We start from the raw sequence: 18,438 nt of genomic DNA, 5'->3' as shown, positions 1-18,438 counted from the left end.
CTCCCACAATGAGCCCGGTATTGGGGTTCAGTTCATTTGGAAGTGGAGTTGGAGGTGGCGTTCAGAGCAGTCTGGAGCCCCAGTCTCCTTCCCGTCAGGGCAATCCCGCGGCACAGCTGACCGTCCCTTCTCTGCGCGCAGTGTGCGCACCGCCGGGACCTCCTTTCGCCGCTTCCCCGGGGTTCCGCCTTACAGCCCGGCTCCCTATGGCTGAGCCTGAGTCCTCGGGGTCTGGCTTAAAACTGGGGATCAGAGCAGTCGGGGGCCCAGCACAGTCGGAGTTTTATCTCCTTTCCGCTAGGGAACGCCCGCCAGGCACTCGGCCTCCCTCCTCTTCGGCTCCGTCCTCTCCGCGCGCCGCGTCCCCGTACCTTGGCTTTTCCAGCTCCTCCGCACCTCCTTCTGGTTTTCTCCTTGCTTCTCACTGTAGAATTTCCAGTCAGTCAACCTTCCTGTAGTTCTGGGCAATGTCCGTTTTATATTTTAGTTGTATTTTATTGAAATTGTTGTGTGCAGCTGCGGCTAGGTGTTCACCTGGGCGCAGCCATCTTGGATCCTCTAGGTGATCTCAGCAAGATATTTAAATAGAATAACTGGGACTTAATTTTGACTCTGATGTTAAACTATATATATATTGATATATAGGTGCATTAAACTCTATGGGTACCTAAAACTTCCTTTTTTTGAAATAAAAATTACTTATTGATTTTTAGAGAGGGAGGCATCGATTTGCTGTTCCACTTATATATGAATTCATTGGTTGATTCTTGTATGTGCCCTGACTGGGTAACAAACCCATAACCTTGGCATATCAGAATGACCCTCTAACCCAGCCAGGACCTAAGCCTTAATATCTGATTATGATGTTTGATCCTTTAAGAAGCAATAAAGAATGGCTGTGAGAACTATATGTGAGGAATAGATATACAAAAGCTGATATACAAAAGCCTATTAGATATATTACTGATATCTAATAGGCAATCTTTTATTATTAACAAGTTATAGTCTCATTGGATATTTATCATTGGTTTAAATTGCACATACCAGCCAAGAATGGTTAAAAAGTCACTAATTTTGGGGGGAGGTGGTGAAAGAGGGCATAAAGAGGATAAATTATGAGGGGGGAAAATAAAGTTTTTTTTTTTTTTAAGTCATTATTTCTGGAGCCTTCCTTCTTTCTGTGCTGCCTCCTGATGGTCAGCATATGTCATAGCAAGTGACCTAACTCCCGAGGGGACACTTTGCATGTTAGCCTTCTACATATATAGATGTTGAAATATTCTCAGTTGTTTTGGCTAAATTACAGTACAGGGAATTTTTTTGCTCCATATATTGTACTTATATCCATGAGAATGTAAAGTACATGCAAAATATGTAAAATACACATCCAAATATTGGAATTTGGCTATACTTCACTGTGGTTTGGAAAATAATTTAATACTCATGCTTATATTAGAACCATACAAATACTATGCAACTAGAATAAACTGTTGGAATATGAAGCCTGTTCTTTATAGATGATGCTAACAGTCTAATATTCAATGATAATGAGGGAAAAGAACTATAATATAGCTGATAGGTACTTAGACTATCAAAAATCAAATTTCATTGTAACTAGCATTTTTGAAAGGTGAAAGTACCCTGTAATTAAGTGGTATAGGTGATATATAAGCACAAATTGTACTGTCAGTTTATTCAGACTCTTCTATGTTAGGAAAAATGGAATAAAAAAGTTTAAAATTCTAGAAAAGCAAAGAATATAACACTGGGATAGTTATAAGCACAAAAGGAATGATTGATTTGTGTATAGTAAAATTCAAACTTTGCGTGCCATGTAAGTGACAAAGGATTCCATATACCACAAATCAAGGAAATGATCAAAGAATATGAGTGGGCAAGTCACAGATGAGGACCCTTGAAAAGATGTTTAATCTCACTAGTAATCAAAAAGTTACAAATTAAAACAGTGAGATACCATTTCACTGCCATCAGATGGGCAAACATTGAAACAAAAAGCCTGACACTTTCACATGTTGAAGGGTCTGGAACAAGAGGATCTCATCTTTGCTGGTGGCAAAGAAATTTAACTTATATTTTAGAGAATGGTTTGGCAACAACTACATTTCTTGAAAATGCTTATACACTAACCCAGTTTCTGCTTGTTACATTCAATAGGAATTCTTGGCCTGTGTACTCAAGAAGACATGTACTGAAAGTTCATTTCAGTATTGTTTTTTATTGTAAAACTTAGGAACCTATGTTCATTAGGATATGGATAAATGGTGGTATATGTGTAATATTTAACTGTGCTATTAATACAAACTGTATTGACTACATTTCAAAAATGAGTTAAAATGACCTAGTGATGATGTGCTAAAGATAGTAATTTTAGATCATGAAAACAAAGACTGATGTGTACACATACTAAAAACATGTATGAGAATGAGAAACACCAAAATTGAGTTTTACCAAAGGAGAGGTAGGAAGAAAATGGGGTTAAGATGTACATAGTGGTGCCGAAAATTGCATATAACATGTTCATTTAAATATCAAATGTGAGAAAAGATTGGATTTATTAAAGCTGAGTGATGGTCATTCATATATTTTTATATGCTTGATATTTAATAATAAAAAAAACTATTTAAAAAACTTTGGAGAATGGGTCTCTGTATCTCAGCCTTGATTTCAGTGGTCTCATCTACAGAACATCCTAGAAATAAGCCAGGGAAGGGTTTATCTATGCTGTGAGAACAGGTCACATACTACCAAGAACAGTTTAGTTCTTGGTGTTCTAGACTTCTGCAATATTAAAACTTTGTAGCTCCTACACTATATATACACTTGAGTGACCAGATTATTATCTTTGAATGTATAATCTGGCCACTCAGTATATATCCTATATAATAAAATCCTATATAATAAAAGGCTAATATGAATATATCAGCATGCAGGCTGGCCAACCACCCACATCTCCTCCCCCTGGCCAGGCTGGCTGGACCCCACCCATGCATGAATTCATGCGCTGGGCCTCATATCTCCACACAAATATATCACACATACACTGAGTGGCCATATTATGCGTTTAGAGATCATAATTATAATAGATACAGTAACTCATACAGGCTTTTAGCCAAATGGGTTGGAAGTTGGAAAGAAAATGGTGTAGGGGACACTAGGTTTGGGGAATCTGGGATGATCTTAATGAAGTAGGAAGGGATATTGTGGAATAAAGGCAATGGCTAGGATCACAATGTTAGGTACTTGTGCTGGTGGGATTTGATTGCTTTGTGTTTTAGAACTTTAAATGACAGTGTCCTTTTCTATTTCTACATTTGGCATAGTCAAATCCAGAAAATGCTCAGAAGGCTCAGATTGCCAGAAGATAGACATTATGGGAAATGTATATAAAGGCCAAGATGAGCCTTTCTAGTTACTACAAATTTACAAAACAAAACAAAACAGAACAAAAAAACTAGGGTAGATTTTTATTTGAAGGAGAAAGGTTTAGGAACATTCACAACCCATAAAGGGTTTGCAGGACTTGGTATCCTTATTGTTGCTAATTCATTGGATTGTGTGTTACAAATTCTCATTGCAGTCACATCATCTGGAAAGGTGGCTACAAAAGTGTGTTAAGTCTTATGTAAGGAGGATCCCTCAAGTCCTCCCCAGCTTAATTTTTAATATGAATTCTAATACACACATTGAGCAAAAAATCATACAGTTAGTAGGAAAAAAAAATAACAGGTAAAAACATTAGGGTCAAACGGGTATACACTTTTTAAAAATCACAAGCAGATCCAGAAGAGTACACAGGCAGATTACCTCAAAAACAAACCAACCAACCAATAAACAAAAACACCTGTGGTGCCTGATTTTATTGCTTCATAAAGCGTTGTAATGAATGTACCTAATGTTGACTCTCCACCAAGGAAAATTCTATGTAAGTCTACCATATATAGAGGATGTGTAAGAGCTGGAAATAGTCTATTTCAAGATGGACAAATAATGAAAGGCAAAATCTACCTCAATATGTAGGTGATAGCTGTCCAGTTTTGGGTATCACGATTTTGGGGATTTTTCTTTTCTTTTCTGAAACTAAGAAAGCCTGTGCTGCCCAGTAGGCACTCTCCATATTTTTCCTGGATAAACACCTGTGTGTACTCAGAGGCGGCCCCCTCTGCTCTTACCTTCAGGAGACTGACATCAAATGTTACCCCCTGTAAGCTAGGGTGGGGACTGCTGGCTGGGCGAGGGCAGTAAACGATGATGTGGGGCTCCGAAGTCGGAAACCTAGACCAGGCTCAGCGGGGTTCGCGCCCTCACAACCCCTGAAACAGGCATGCCTGGTGGGTGCGCGGCCCAAGTCTGGGTGTCCTAGCGGCAGGTCCCAGCATCCTGAGCGGCCAGAACTCCCGGCAGGCTCCGGGCGACGCTGCGCATGCGCTCTCGGACGCAGTGGCGACGCGCGCAACGAATGCTCTCTTGCGGCTGACGTGGTGGAGAGAACCTCGTTTTCCCGCGCTTTTTTTTATTTTCTTTTCCTGTGTCGCCTCCGGGGAGGTATGTCATTAGAATTATTTTCTGTGTCCAGCGCGGAGAGCGGGCCGAGAATTTCAGAGTGATGTTTCTATGAATCCAAATCGCAAAAACGTGGCCCGTGATAACCGTACGGCTCACTAAATTGGCTCTTCCCCATCTCGTGGATTAGTTGGTATTACCTGTACCTCTCGCTCTTCGAGAACGTTCTCAGCTTCAAAACTGTCTCCAGCGCTTCTGCTTCCGCTGTGCCCATTACCCTCCGGAGGCGAAATAGGCCTCAGAGCGCCAGGGCCCCAAGTATACCCGTGGAGACTTGGATAAAGGTGCCTCTTTGTCGATCCTGTGACTAATGCAACGTGTTTTGTTAATATTTTCCCATTGATTACTAGAGAGACTGGAAGGGAGGGGAGAGGCAGAGAGAGGCATCGGTGGCCTCCCCCGCACCCTGGACTGGGGCCGGATGGAGCCTGCAACCGGCACGTGGCCTTGACCAGAATCCGACCGGGACCCTTGGGGGCGGGGGGCGAGGTGTGGGGTGGCCATGCCCTAACCACTGAGCCAAACCTCAAGGGCCTAGTACAACATTCTTGACAGAATTTGTTACTGGAGGAATGTGAACATTTTTAAAAATATATATATATTATTGATTTTTTTTTACAGAGAGGAAGAGAGATAGAAAGTTAGAAACATTGATGAGAGAGAAACATCCATCAGCTGCCTCTTGCATCCCCTCCCCCCCACCCCCACTGGGGATGTGCTCGCAACCAAGGTACATGCCCTTGACTGGAATTGAACCCGGGACCCTTCAGTGCACAGGCTGACGCTCTATCCACTGAGCCAAACCGGTTTCGGCTGAACAATTTTTTCTTGGTGTCTAATTGGTTATCGTTATTATTATTTTTGCAATATATGACTTATTTTAGTATATCCAGAAGATTGCTGCCCTGTGCGGGTTAGCAAAATCCCAATAAGAGTGAACACTATATTGAAAAGTAACTTAAGAGTATATTTAGTTTCACAGATGTCTTAAATAGAAGCACAGCATTGAAGAGTATTTAAAATAACCGGTGAATGTTGATCTCATGATGAAAATATCAGCCTTTACACAGCCTTTTCCTGCTTCATAATGGTCAATTATTGAGATGAATTAGGTTAGTTTCCATATAATATCAGGTTACTACTACTCAGTAAGTAAAGAATCTGAGAAATCAGCATATGTGAAAAACCTTAAAGTACTTTGCACTAAAGAATGGCTGAAATCAGTTCCTGGACCTTTATATCTACCAAGTGTGAGAAGTAATACTAAAATATCCTAGCAAACTAAGAATGGGTAATAAATTGGAATTTTTTATTTATGTGTTAAGGAATGACAAAAAGCACTATTTATTTTTTTTATTTGTACTTTGTAAACTTTTCCTCCATGTACATATTATTTTTTATTTTACTAAAATTTGGAACCACTTGTGTCTTAACTTTCATTAAATGTTTTTTCAAGGCCTTCGTAGTGGCTTGCACAAAGAAGCACAGTTAATATGGTTAAGTGATTAAAATAAACACAATTTATTAACTGTAATAAATGCAAAAACAAATGTACATTATTATAAAATTAAAACATGGTTTCTTTATTTGTTATTTCATTTTCACTGCAATTTGATTTATTTGGCCTTTTTATTTACTGCTTATTAGGATTCAGTTCAGGATCTGGGACCTCACTATATATTATGTCTTTGTGTGATGACATGCTGCTTTGTAATTATCGAAAGTGTCGCATCAAACTCTCTGGTTATGCATGGGTCACAGCCTGCTCTCACATTTTCTGTGATCAGCATGGCAGTGGTGAGTTCAGTCGTTCACCAGCTATCTGCCCTGCTTGCAACAGTACCCTTTCTGGAAAACTAGATATTGTCCGTACAGAACTCAGTCCATCAGAGGAATATAAAGCCATGGTACTGGCAGGACTTCGACCAGAGATTGTGTTGGACATTAGCTCCCGAGCACTGGCCTTCTGGACATACCAGGTTAGTGCTTAGGCTAGTTTCTTTGGAGTGTATGATTTGAGGTATATGTAGAAGTTTCTAATGTTTTTCCTTCACTTGTGTTTGTACTTATTTTTTATGAATGTATGGAAAACTTTCTTTTTAATAATTTTTTTTCTTTAAACATAATATGTTTATTTTTGAAAATCCAAAAGAAAGAAAAATTTAAAAAACTATAATTCCATCACTCAGAGATAATTATGGTTGGTATTTTGTGTATTACTACTTTTATGTGTATATATATGTATTTTATATATAAATATGTATTTTTGTCTTTACAAAAAAAGGATAATGCCACACATACTGTTTTGTGGCCAGTTAAAGTCGACGATATATTATGCTTAATATGAATATTTTATTAAATATTTTTAAAGTAAGCATTATGTAATTATAACTTTTTTTTACATATTAAAGGGAGGTTTATTCCCCAGTAACCTGTAATTATAATTTTAATGGTTACATTGTATCATAATTTATTTGCAAGCTATTAAAAATGCTTTGATGAACATTAACATCATTCATGTCTTTATTTGCTAAATTAAATTTCTAAAGATAGATAAGTTAATTTCAATGTTTTTTAAATTGCAGTATTTAAAAAATATATGTATTGTTTTTTGTTAATTCTCACCCAACAATATTTTTCTTTTAAAAAATATTTTTATTGCCGAAACCGGTTTGGCTCAGTGGATAGAGCGTCGGCCTGTGGACTGAAAGGTCCCGGGTTCGATTCTGGTCAAGGGCATGTACCTTGGTTGTGGGCACATCCCCAGTGGGGGGTGTGCGGGAGGCAGCTGGTCGATGTTTCTCTCTCATCGACGTTTCTAACTCTCTATCCCTCTCAATTCCTCTCTGTGTAAAATCAATAAAATATATTAAAAAATATTTTTATTGATTTCAGAGAGGTAGGGAGAGGGAGAGAGACCTAGAAACATCAGTGATGAGAAAGCATCATTGATCAGTTGCCTCTTGCACTTCCCCATTGGGGATCATGGTTCAATGCTCAACCACTGAGCCACACCAGCTAGGCACCCGAGGATATTTTTCCATTGATTTTTTGAGAGAGTGGGAGGGAAGGAAAACGGAAACATCTATGTCAGAGAGACACATTGATTAGTTGCCTCCTGCACATAACCCCAACCAGGACCAGGGATAGAGCCTGCAACCCAAGTACATGCCCCTGACCAGAATCTAACATGGGATCTTCAGTCCCTGGGCTGGGACTTAAAAAAGATTTTTATTGATTTGAAAGAGAAAGGGAGAGGGAGAGAGAGAGATAAAAAGATCAATGATGAGAGAGAATCATTGATTGGCTGCCTCCTCCACACTAGGGGTTGAGCCCGAAACCAAGGAGTGCACTCTGACTAGGAATCAAACAGTGACCTCCTAAATCGATACTCAACCACTGAGCCACACTGGCTGGGCTAAATTGCAGTATTTTTAAATTGCCCTAAAATTAAGTTATATTTATATTTGTGTTTTATTAAGAAGTATATGAGGATGTTTTATTAAGTTATATTTATATTTGTGTTTTATTAAGAAGTATATGAGGATACTTGGTTCTCCATACTTTGGACTTACCAATTGGATGTAGGTAAAATAAAATCTCATGCATCTTTAAATATGCATTTCTTGTGTGACTTCTAGTTAGATGCATTTTCTTGTAATTTTCATGTATTTTTCTTTTGTAAATTGCCTTTCAGTTTGTTTATTTTAGCTGCTGTAATTTCGCCCCCTACTGTTTTGAAAGAATTCTCTCTATGTTGCAAGAAATTTTCTGTTTTTTTCCACTTATCTTTTATTGTCTTCATTGATTTTTTTGACATAGTGAAATTGAAAATTTTTGTGTATTCTATGTAATCATCTTTTTTGTTTGTTTTAAATATACTTTTATTGATTTCAGAGAAGAAGGGAGAGGGAGAGAGAGAAATATCAATGATAAGAATCATTGATCAACTGCCTCCTGCTTGCCCCCCCCCCCCATGGGGATTGAGCCTGCAACCCAGGCATGTGCCCTAACTGGGATTCGAACCATGACCTCCAGGTTGATAGGTTGATGTTCAATCACTGAGCCACACTGGCCAGGCTAGGTAATCATCATTATAATGATTGCATTGTGTCATAATTTTTAAAAAAATATATATTTTATTGATTTTTTGCAGAGAGGAAGAGAGAGGGATAGAGAGTTAGAAACATCGATGAGAGAGAATCATCGATCAGCTGCCTCCTGCATACTCCCCACTGGGGATATGCCCGCAACCAAGGTACATGCCCCTGGCCGGAATCGAACCTGGGACCCTTCAGTCTGCAGGCTGGATCTCTATCCACTGAGCCAAACCGGTTTCGGCAATGTCATAATTTTTTTAGGTTATCAAATTTTTATCATCACATTCACATCCATAACTCCCTTTATGATTTCTGCCTTTGGTGCCTTCTTAGAAAAATCTTTCTGTGGAGAACTTCAATCATTTATATTCTTATGTCTTACACTAGAGGATCAGTGCACAAAATTTGTGTACTTGTGGTGGGGAGGGGGGGCCTTGGCCTGCACTCTCCCGCAGTTCAGGAGCCTTTGGGGGATGTCTGATTGATGGCTAGGGAGCGGGCCTAAGCCATCAATTGGGCATCCTTAGCGCTGCCATAGAGGTGGGAAAGGCTCCTGCCATCGTGAGCCTGACTTCTGGCTGATCAGCGTTCCCCCTTTGGGAATGCTCTGACCACCAGGGAGCAGCTCCTGTGTTGAGTGGCTTCCCCTGGTGGTCAGTGCACGTCATAGAGCCAGTCGTTCTGCTGTTCGGTTGATTTGCATACTAGCCTTTTATAATATTATATAGGATGTGCTTTTTTAAAAAAAATATATATATTTTTAATACTGATCTTTAGAGAGAGAGGAAGGCAGAGGGAGAGACAAACATTGATGTGAGAGTAAAACATCTATCGGCTGCCTCCTTCATGCCCCCTACTGGGGATTGAGCCCACTTATAATAATGCTTTTCAAAGATTTTTTTATTTGTCATATGTCAAGTAAATATTTTTGCTATATTTTTCTGGGTAAGATGTTGTTTTACATACTCCTGTATCATTTTTTAAAAATTCTAATCCGAGGATATATTTACTGATTTTAGAGAGAGAGGAAGGGAGACACACACACACACACACACACACACACACCAGTGTGAGAGAAACATTGGCAGTTGCTCCAAACAACTGAGCCACACCAACAGGATTACTCCTGTGTTATCTTATGCTTACCTTTATTGTATTATTAATACTGTATTATAATTACATACAATTCATCTTTTCAAGTTGGGAGAGTTCTTTAGGTTAGATTTGGATTCCTGTATATCTCTGGGTCCTCAGTGATCATCATAGTTATTGGTCTTAAGTCTCATTAAATAATTATTGACTGCATGAATAGATCCCTATTTTGGGGATCATATTGTTTGAACATGTACATGTGATATTGTTTTCATCATTTCAGATATGGAGGAAACCAATGAATGAGTTAGTAAGGTAGCCAGAAATGAATTTTTCTTCATTTCATTTATTATTTTTTCCCCATTAAGTCATTCAACATATTTTTTGAGTACCAGGAAACATATTTTATGCACCTTTTTAGGTGCTGGGTGACAATAATAAATAAAACATATGAGCTTCAAGTATGCTACAATTTAGTGTTGCTAAACTTTAAAAACACACACATTTTTAGCCTTAGCTGGTTTGGTTCAGTGGATAGAGCATTGGCCTGCAGACTGAAGGGTGTTGGTTTCTATTCTAGTCAAGGGCACATGCTCATGTTGCGGCCTCTATCTCTAGTAGGGGGTGTGCAAGAGGCAACCAATCAATGATCCTCTCTCATCATTGATGTTTCTACCTCTCCCTCTCCCTTCCTCTCTGAAATCAACAAAAATATATTAAACACACACACACACACACACACACACACATTTTTAATGCCTACAGTGATAAGGGAAATACAGAGTGCTGTGAGACCACATAGTAGGGAAAATAACCCAGACTTAGTTGAGTTACATATAACTACATAGAATTGGCAAATTAAAAATGGTTATAAAAAAAGAAGAGCACTCATATTTCACTTTCTGTCAATATTTAAAGGATAGTGAATCCAAAGAAGCCAAAATTGGTTTCTGTGTATAAGTTGTAGTAAGTTGTCTTTCCTGTGTAACAAACTTAGTAGCTTAAACAAATTTAGTGGATTAATAAAACACACATTTCTCATTTTTCGTTTCTGTGGATCAAGAGTTCAGTCTTGGACTCTGCTCAATATTTCATTAGGATGCAATCAAAGTGTTGATAAGAGGTTGCAATCTCTGAACCTTGACTCAGAAGGATGTTTTCAAGCTCATGTTGTTGGCAATAGTTACTTCCTAGTGGACTATTAGACTCAGGGTCTCAGGTTTTTTTTTTTTAATCCTTACCCAAGTATTTTTTTATTTTTTTTAATGAGAGAGAGAGAGAGAGAGAGAGAGAGAGAGAGAGAGAGAGAGAGAGAGAGAGAGATATCTCTGTGAGAGATAGATACCATTAGGTTGCCTCATGTATATACCCTGATGGGACTGAACCTGATGGGGAATCAAACCTACAACTTTTTGGTGTATGGGTCAATACTTCAATTACCTGAGCCACCTGGTCAGGATTTTTTTTTTTTAATGGACTTTTTTTTTTTTTTTTTTTTTTTTTTTTTTAAAGCAGTGTCAGGTTCATAGCAAAATTGAGAAATTAAGAAGGTTCAAGGATTTCCTGGCCTACATTGACATATCACTTATCATCCAAAGTTTATAATTTACATTAAGGTACTCTCTTTGTGTTATACATTCTGTGAGTTAGGACAAATATATAATGACATGTATCTCACTATGATAATATCATACAGAGTAGATTCACCGCCCTAAAAATCCTCCATGTACCACCTGTTCATCCCTTTTTTTTTCTTTCTTGTTGTTGTTAATCCTTGCCCAATGATATTTTTCCATTGATTTTTAGAGAGAGTGGAAGAGAGAGGGGAAACCCTGAGAGAAACATTGATGTGAGAGAAGTACATGGATTGGTTGCCTCCTGCATGAGCTTTACCAGGCCTCAGGCTGGGGGAGGAGCCTGAAACCAAGGTACATGCCTCTGACCAGAATAAAATCTGGGACCCTTTGGTCCAAAGGCTGATGGTCTATCCACTGAGCCAAATTGGCTAGGGTTGTTCATCCCTTCTTACCCTCAACCACTGATCTCTATACTGTCTCCATAGTTTTGCCTTTTCCAAACTGTCATAAAACTGGAATTGTGAAGTTGGTAGCCTTTTCAGATCAGCTTTTTTCTTCTTCTTAGTAATATGCATTTAACTTTCTTCCATGCTTTGCCATAGTATGATAGTTCATTTCTTTTTAGTGTTGAATTATTTTCCATTGCACCATAGTTTATTTACTCATTCATCTACATTAGGACATTTTGGTTGCTTTCAAGTTTTGGTAATTATGAATAAAGCTCTTGTAAATGTTTTTGTATAGGACATAAGTTTCTACTCCTTTGGATAAATACCAAAGAGCATGATTGTTGGATTGTATGGTAAGAGTAGATTTAGTTTTGTAAGAAACTGCCAAATTGTCTTCCGAAGTGGCTGTAACATTTTGCATTCCTACTAGCAATGGATGAGAGTTCCTTATAAGCATTTGGTGTTGTTAGTATTCTGGATTTTGGCCATTCTAATAGGTCTGTAGTGGTATCTCATTATTGTTTTAATTTTCATTTATCTGATGACATATGTGTGTATCTTCATTTTCTTATTTGCCATCTGTGCCTCTTAATTGGATAGTTTGTGCTCTTATTATTGAATTTTAATAATTCTTTGTATATTTTGGATAACAGTCTTTTACAAGATATGTCTTTTGCAAATATTTTCTACTAGAAGCTTGGTGCACAAATTTGTGCATGGATGGGGGTCCCTTGGCCTGGCTGGCAATTGGGGACAATTGGGGTATCTTGCCCAGTCTCAATTGGGCCATTGGGAGGTTGGCTGGATGGAGGGAGGGACCGTGGGAGGTTGGCTGGCCTGCCTCATCAGGGTTGATTGGGGCTGGCTAGGGAGGTGAGGAGCCATGGGAGGTTAGCTTCCAGTTAGAGGTTGGCTGTGGGAGTGCACTGACCACCAGGAGGCAGCTCCTGTGTTGAGTGTCTTCCCCTGATGGTCAGTGCACTTAACAGCGACTGGTCAACCAGTCATTCGGTCGTTTGGTCATTTGGTTGCTTATAGATTAGTCTGTGGTTTATCTTTTATTCTCTTGACATTGTCTTTTACAGAGCAGAAGATTTTAATTTTAATGGAGTCTAGCTTATCAATTTTTTTCATATATTTTATCTTTGGTGTTGTATATGAAAAGTTACCACAAAACCCAAGGTTATTTAGATTTTCTCCTATGTTACCTTGTAGGAATTTTATAGTTTTATGTTTTACATTCAGGTCTGTGATCCATTTTGAGTTAATTTTGTGAAAGGTGTAAAATCTATGAGTAGATTCATTGTGACCTAAGTATTTTGCTGGCTGTTATCCAGAGTTTGCTCTCAGTTACTTGCTTTGTTGGCCTTCCCAGAATGGCTGCATGCTTTCACAAAGCCAACAAGAGAGAATGTGCTAACAAGACAGATTTCATATTCTTATGTAGTGTACTCATGAAGTGACATCTTGCAATTTTATTTTTATTTTATTGTTTAAAGTATTACATATAGTAGTACATATATCTCTCTTTTTCTCCCATTGATCTTCCCCCAGCCTCCCCTACCTCCTGTTGCATGCCCTCATCCCACCCCCCAACATCTTGTAATTTTTTTCTGTGTTTTAGTCACAGGTCTCCCATACACACTCAAGAAGGGTATATAAATACCAAGAGTCAGGAATAATTTTGGGCTATTTTATAATCTGTTCTTTGTACTATGATTTACTTAAAACATAGGATTATGTTTCTTTTAAAAATATATTTCTATTTATTTTAGAGAGGAAGGGAGAAAGAGAGAGAGAGAGAGAGATAGAAACATCAATGATGAAAGAGAACCATTGATCAGCTGCCTCCTACACGCCCCCTACTGGGGATCAAGCCTGGAACCCAGGCATGTGCCCTTGATCTGAATCGAACCTGGGGTCCCTTCAGTCTGCAGGCCAATGCTCTATCCACTGAGTCAAACAGGCTAGGGCGGATTATATTTCCTAAAAAGTTTGGACTACATGTCATTTGTAAAAGTTAGACAAATGTTTACTTCTTTTGTTGGTGTAATGGAAATGGTGTGATAGTATTCCTCTAGATTTTTTAAATGTATTTAGTGACATATTATTTTCTATAATAATCATCCTGTTGTCCACCCTGATTACTTCTTAACATGGTTCTAAATGTTAATAATACTCCAGGATAAGCATCTTTCTTTTGTTTTTGCATTTGTAAAATTTTACAATATATAAGTTTTATATTTATTACCTTAAAAATGTTTTTTTCTCCTCTCTTGGGACAGGTACATCAGGAGCGTCTCTATCAAGAATACAAATTCAGCAAAGCTGAGGGCCATATGAAGCAGATGGAGAAGATATATACTCAGCAAATACAGAGCAAGGATGTAGAATTGACCTCTATGAAAGGGGAGGTCACCTCAATGAAGAAAGTACTAGAAGAATACAAGAAAAAGTTCAGTGACATCTCTGAGAAACTTATGGAGCGAAATCGTCAGTATCAAAAGCTCCAAGGCCTCTATGATAGCCTTAGGCTACGAAACATCACTATTGCTAATCAAGAAGGTAACCTTGAACCATCCATGATTTCCAATCCTGGTATTTTTGGCTTCCCATTAGGTAAGGAAGGACATATAATTATCTAATATTTGTTCTTTAAATCACTGATTTTTCACATTGTGTTCTTCATGGCTCCAAGTAGTCAGTAGAGACTCTAAAGGCCGAGAATGGTGATAGGCTGTAGATTCTTCATGTCTCATTCTGTATATGATTTATCTATTAGTTTTTCTTTATTATATTTGTTTATGTTTAAGTTACAGCTTCAATTTGAACAGAAAGTAAATATCTTCAAAATAAAATCTCACAAATTGCTACTTTAAATGAAACGCGATTTAGTTGCAGTAATAGTAGTATTAGCTGCCATTTATTTATTTATTTTATTATTTGGTAAATTGATTTTTAGAGAGAGAGGGGGGGGGAGGGAGAGAGGGAGGGAGAGAAGGAAGGAAAGAGAGAGAGAGAAAGATATCGATCAGTTGCTTCCTATAAATGCCCTGATGAGTGGGGATTGATCCCACAACCTAGGTATGTGCCCTCTGAGAATCAAATCCATGAACTTTTGGTGCACAGGACAATGTTTTAACCAACTGAGTCACACCAGCCAAGGCTAAAAATGTATTTCATTGTGTCAAATTACTTTTGGTGATGAGGTCATGGCTGTAATTGGAAATTGCATCACAGAAGAAAGTATAGTATATACTGTGGTCAGGGGGAAGGATGGGGACCATCATGGTCCTTTTTCTATCTAACATTAGGTTTATATTTTATTTGTTTTGTATGAATTGAGTTCTGTTAAAATATTTGTTGAATGACTTTTGTCTTTTTGGTTTTAAAGATTTGTAAGTAAATAGATGCTTAAGTTTTCGCCTTCTTTCCCCCCCAGGGAACAAACCCAAGTTTCCTTTGGACAGGACACCAGTTCAAAACCAGGGTGGTGGAGACGGAGATTTTCAGTTCAGACCATTTTTTATGGGTTCTCCCACAGCACCTGAACCCAGCAACAACTTTTTTAGTTTTGCATCTCCAAGTCGTGAATTAGAGCAGCAGCAAGTCTCTAGCAGGGCCTTTAAAGTAAAAAGAATTTAATGAACTTTACAAATGTTTCTCTGTACACTTCTAGTGATTTCATTTATCAAATAATCTTTATTCTAGATAAGAGTCACCAACCTCCCTCTGCTATGAAATTTTGAAGTTGTCTTCACATATTCAATTTTTAAGAAATTGAATAGCAATGAAGAGTAGCTTTAGAGACTGGTTCTTTTTTTCTGTTTTCATTATTTAAAGCTTGAGCATTTTATTAAACTCAATTTCATTGTGAACTGTTGAGTTTTTACCAGTAGTAGGAAGGTTATAATATTATAGGGTGCTTTGTAGATCACAATTGGTTTCTGTCTGGGTGTTTTTGACTGAGCTATATGTTTATCCTTAAGCACCTATGTTATATGTCTACATGCCATTTTGGAATTTGGTATCTATGCATATATGTATATGCATGTTCCTTTATATTGATATTTTGCTATATTTTCCAGTATATTTATGAGAAGATTTAGGTGTCAGGAAATGGTAATGTATGCCTATAGTTTGTTATTTGGGTGTATACATTTATTCCTATATATTTGTATATTTGCTCTTGTATTAACTTGTTTGGAATGTATGTGCTCATTCAATGAATGAGAATACAATTTTATGTACATATGATCAGTTCTTATTTCTATTTAAAAATAATTTACATTGTTAAAGTTATTTTGTAAAGTTGTTTTATGCCATTTATTTAAAAATAAAATTATTCCTTCTTTATTGTTTTGTCAGCTGTTGTCTTGGGTTTACTTATTATATTTTTATTGATTTCAGAGAAGAAGGGAGAGGGAGAGAGAGAGAGAAACATCAGTGATGAAAGGGAATCATTGATTGGCTGCCTCCTGCACTCCTCCTACTGGAGATTGAGCTTGCAACCTGGGCATGTGCCCTTGACCGGAATCAAACCTGGGACCCTTCAGTCTGAGGTTGACATTCTATCCACTGAGCCAAATTGGCTAGGGTTTAGGTTTACATATTTAGTAATGCACTTCTATCATAGAAAACTTATAATATATTAATCTCAAGAGGTTATATTAAAATACTTTTAAAAATTTAAAATTGATTTTAGAAACAGATTGTTTCTAGGATTTTAGTAATGGAGAGAGAGAGAGGAGAGAGAGAAAGAGAGAGAGAGAGAGAAAGAGAGAGAGAGAGAAAGGTAGAAACATGGATGCCAGAGAATCATTCATCAGATGCCCCCTACATGCTCCCCACTAGGGATCAAGTCCACAACCCAGGCATGTGCCCTGACCAGGAACTGGACCATGACCTCCTGGTTCATGGGTCCACACTCAATCACTGAGCCAAGCCAGCCAAACTCTTCCTTGAACTTTTGTTTCTTCCTATAGATTAACAGAATCAATCTGGAGTACAGGTAAGCTATAATTAAAACTAAAAAGTAAAGAGAAACTTTGTTAGGACTATTACATGCAACTTTAAAAATAGTTGCTTATTACAGTTCTCAACCTGTGGGTCAATCCACAGGTTGAGAACCGTTGCTGTAGAGCCTAAGACCATCAGAAAACACAGAAACCACTGCCCTAGAGGGTTCAAAGATTGGAATGAAAGTTTATGGTAGATACTTTATTTCTTTTTAAACTTCCATTACATGTAATACCATGAATGAATCCAACAAGCATAATGTTAAATGAAATAAGTCAGACACAAGAATGTACACTGTATGATTCCATTTACCAGTATATGAGTCTGTCAATGTACCAGTAAAAAATGTCCAAGCTTGTAGAGAATTTTTATAAGAGTTTGAGTCAAACTGACAACATATGCCAGGGAAGGGAGCAAGATCTCAAATGTCCCCAGTAGTCACTTTGTATGATATTCCTTGGCAAAGTTTTATTAAAATTTGGGAAATTAATCTTATTTGAAACACTTCCCAAAGAGGAAGTTTCTCTGAAAGTTGTGTCTCTCAATAAAGATCTCTTTTCTATTAACCCCCTCCCCCCAAAAATAGTTGCTTATTATTGAAAAGTTGAATATATTCACATGGTATAAACTCAAAAGGTACAAAAAGGCACCTGTTTCCCAGCCACTGAGTCCCCTTTTGGAAACAGTTATTGTTGCAGGTCTCTTGTGTCTCTTTCAGAGAGTCTATGTAGAAGTAATATTTGAATTTAAAGATTATGCTTATTTTTCAGTAACTAATACATGTACATAACAATAAATTCAAAAGTGTACATAGTGAAATTTTCTTTGCCTACCAACAACTCTCTGTTCCCCTATTTCCTTCTTCAGAGACATTTATTGTCTCTTATGTATCCTGGATATATAGTCTATCAATAAGCATTATTTGTGCACTAATATCCTATACAATAATAGGCTAATGTGCAAATATACCAAACAGTAGAATGACCAATCACTATGATGCACACTGACCACTAAGGGGCAGAAGCTCAATGCAGGAGCTGCTCACTGGTGGTCAGTGCTCTCCCACAGGGGGAGCGCTGCTCAGCCAGAAGCTCTGAGCCGTGCTCACAGCTGGCAAGGAGTGGGCCTAAGCTGTGTGTTGGACATCCCCCCAAGGGCTGCGGAACTGTAAGAGGGCACAGGCTGGGCTGAGGGAGCTCCCCACCCCCGAGTGCTAGAATTTCGTGCACTAGGCCTCTAGTAGTAGTATATTAGTGATGGCTTCCATACTACCTCAAATGTATAATAGTAGATTTATTAGGATAGTGTGTTCAAAATGACAAATTCCTCATACATAAAAAATCACTGTAAAGTTGTACTACATTTCCTTCAAATTTTAAATTTGTAACAGGCATCTACACTCAACCTGTCTTCTTTTTGGGGGTGTTATAATCTGGGCATAAATATAATAAGTAGGAAAAAGTGAGACAAAAACAAACAGTACATGCAATTAGCTGACAACAGATTGTTTCTAGGATTTTGGAAATGAAGTTTATGAACTGTATTGTGATTACAAACCATCTCCTTTGATCTTGAGATATTGGGTTAAGTTGGTTTGGAGCCATACTCTTCCCTGGAAAC

At 37.9% G+C, this 18,438-nt stretch overlaps 1 protein-coding gene across 1 annotated transcript; it reads left to right on the top strand.

Moving 5' to 3' along the window:
- Nucleotides 1–6,234: 6,234 nt before the first annotated feature.
- CCNB1IP1 (cyclin B1 interacting protein 1) lies at nt 6,235–16,161 on the top strand. Its single transcript, XM_036447223.1, has 3 exons — nt 6,235–6,560; nt 14,085–14,418; nt 15,242–16,161. The coding sequence occupies exons 1-3, from the start codon at nt 6,264–6,266 to the stop codon at nt 15,442–15,444; spliced, it is 834 nt and encodes a 277-aa protein (XP_036303116.1). The 5' UTR covers nt 6,235–6,263; the 3' UTR covers nt 15,445–16,161.
- The last annotated feature ends 2,277 nt before the right edge of the window (nt 16,162–18,438 follow it).

The sequence above is a fragment of the Pipistrellus kuhlii genome, unplaced genomic scaffold (genome assembly GCF_014108245.1).
Source record: "Pipistrellus kuhlii isolate mPipKuh1 unplaced genomic scaffold, mPipKuh1.p scaffold_m20_p_1, whole genome shotgun sequence".
NCBI classification, from domain to species: domain Eukaryota; kingdom Metazoa; phylum Chordata; class Mammalia; order Chiroptera; family Vespertilionidae; genus Pipistrellus; species Pipistrellus kuhlii.
Note: the sequence above shows the minus strand (reverse complement) of the source record. Positions and strands in the feature narration are given on the sequence as shown.

What these genes read in the sequence shown, in the direction of transcription:
- CCNB1IP1 (XM_036447223.1), top strand. Translation starts at nt 6,264, where the DNA reads ATGTCTTTGTGTGATGACATGCTGCTTTGTAATTATCGAAAGTGTCGC. An exon ending in TGGCCTTCTGGACATACCAG is followed by an intron (nt 6,561 to 14,084) that starts GTTAGTGCTTAG and finishes CTCTTGGGACAG; the next exon opens with GTACATCAGGAGCGTCTCTA. An exon ending in TATTTTTGGCTTCCCATTAG is followed by an intron (nt 14,419 to 15,241) that starts GTAAGGAAGGAC and finishes TTTCCCCCCCAG; the next exon opens with GGAACAAACCCAAGTTTCCT.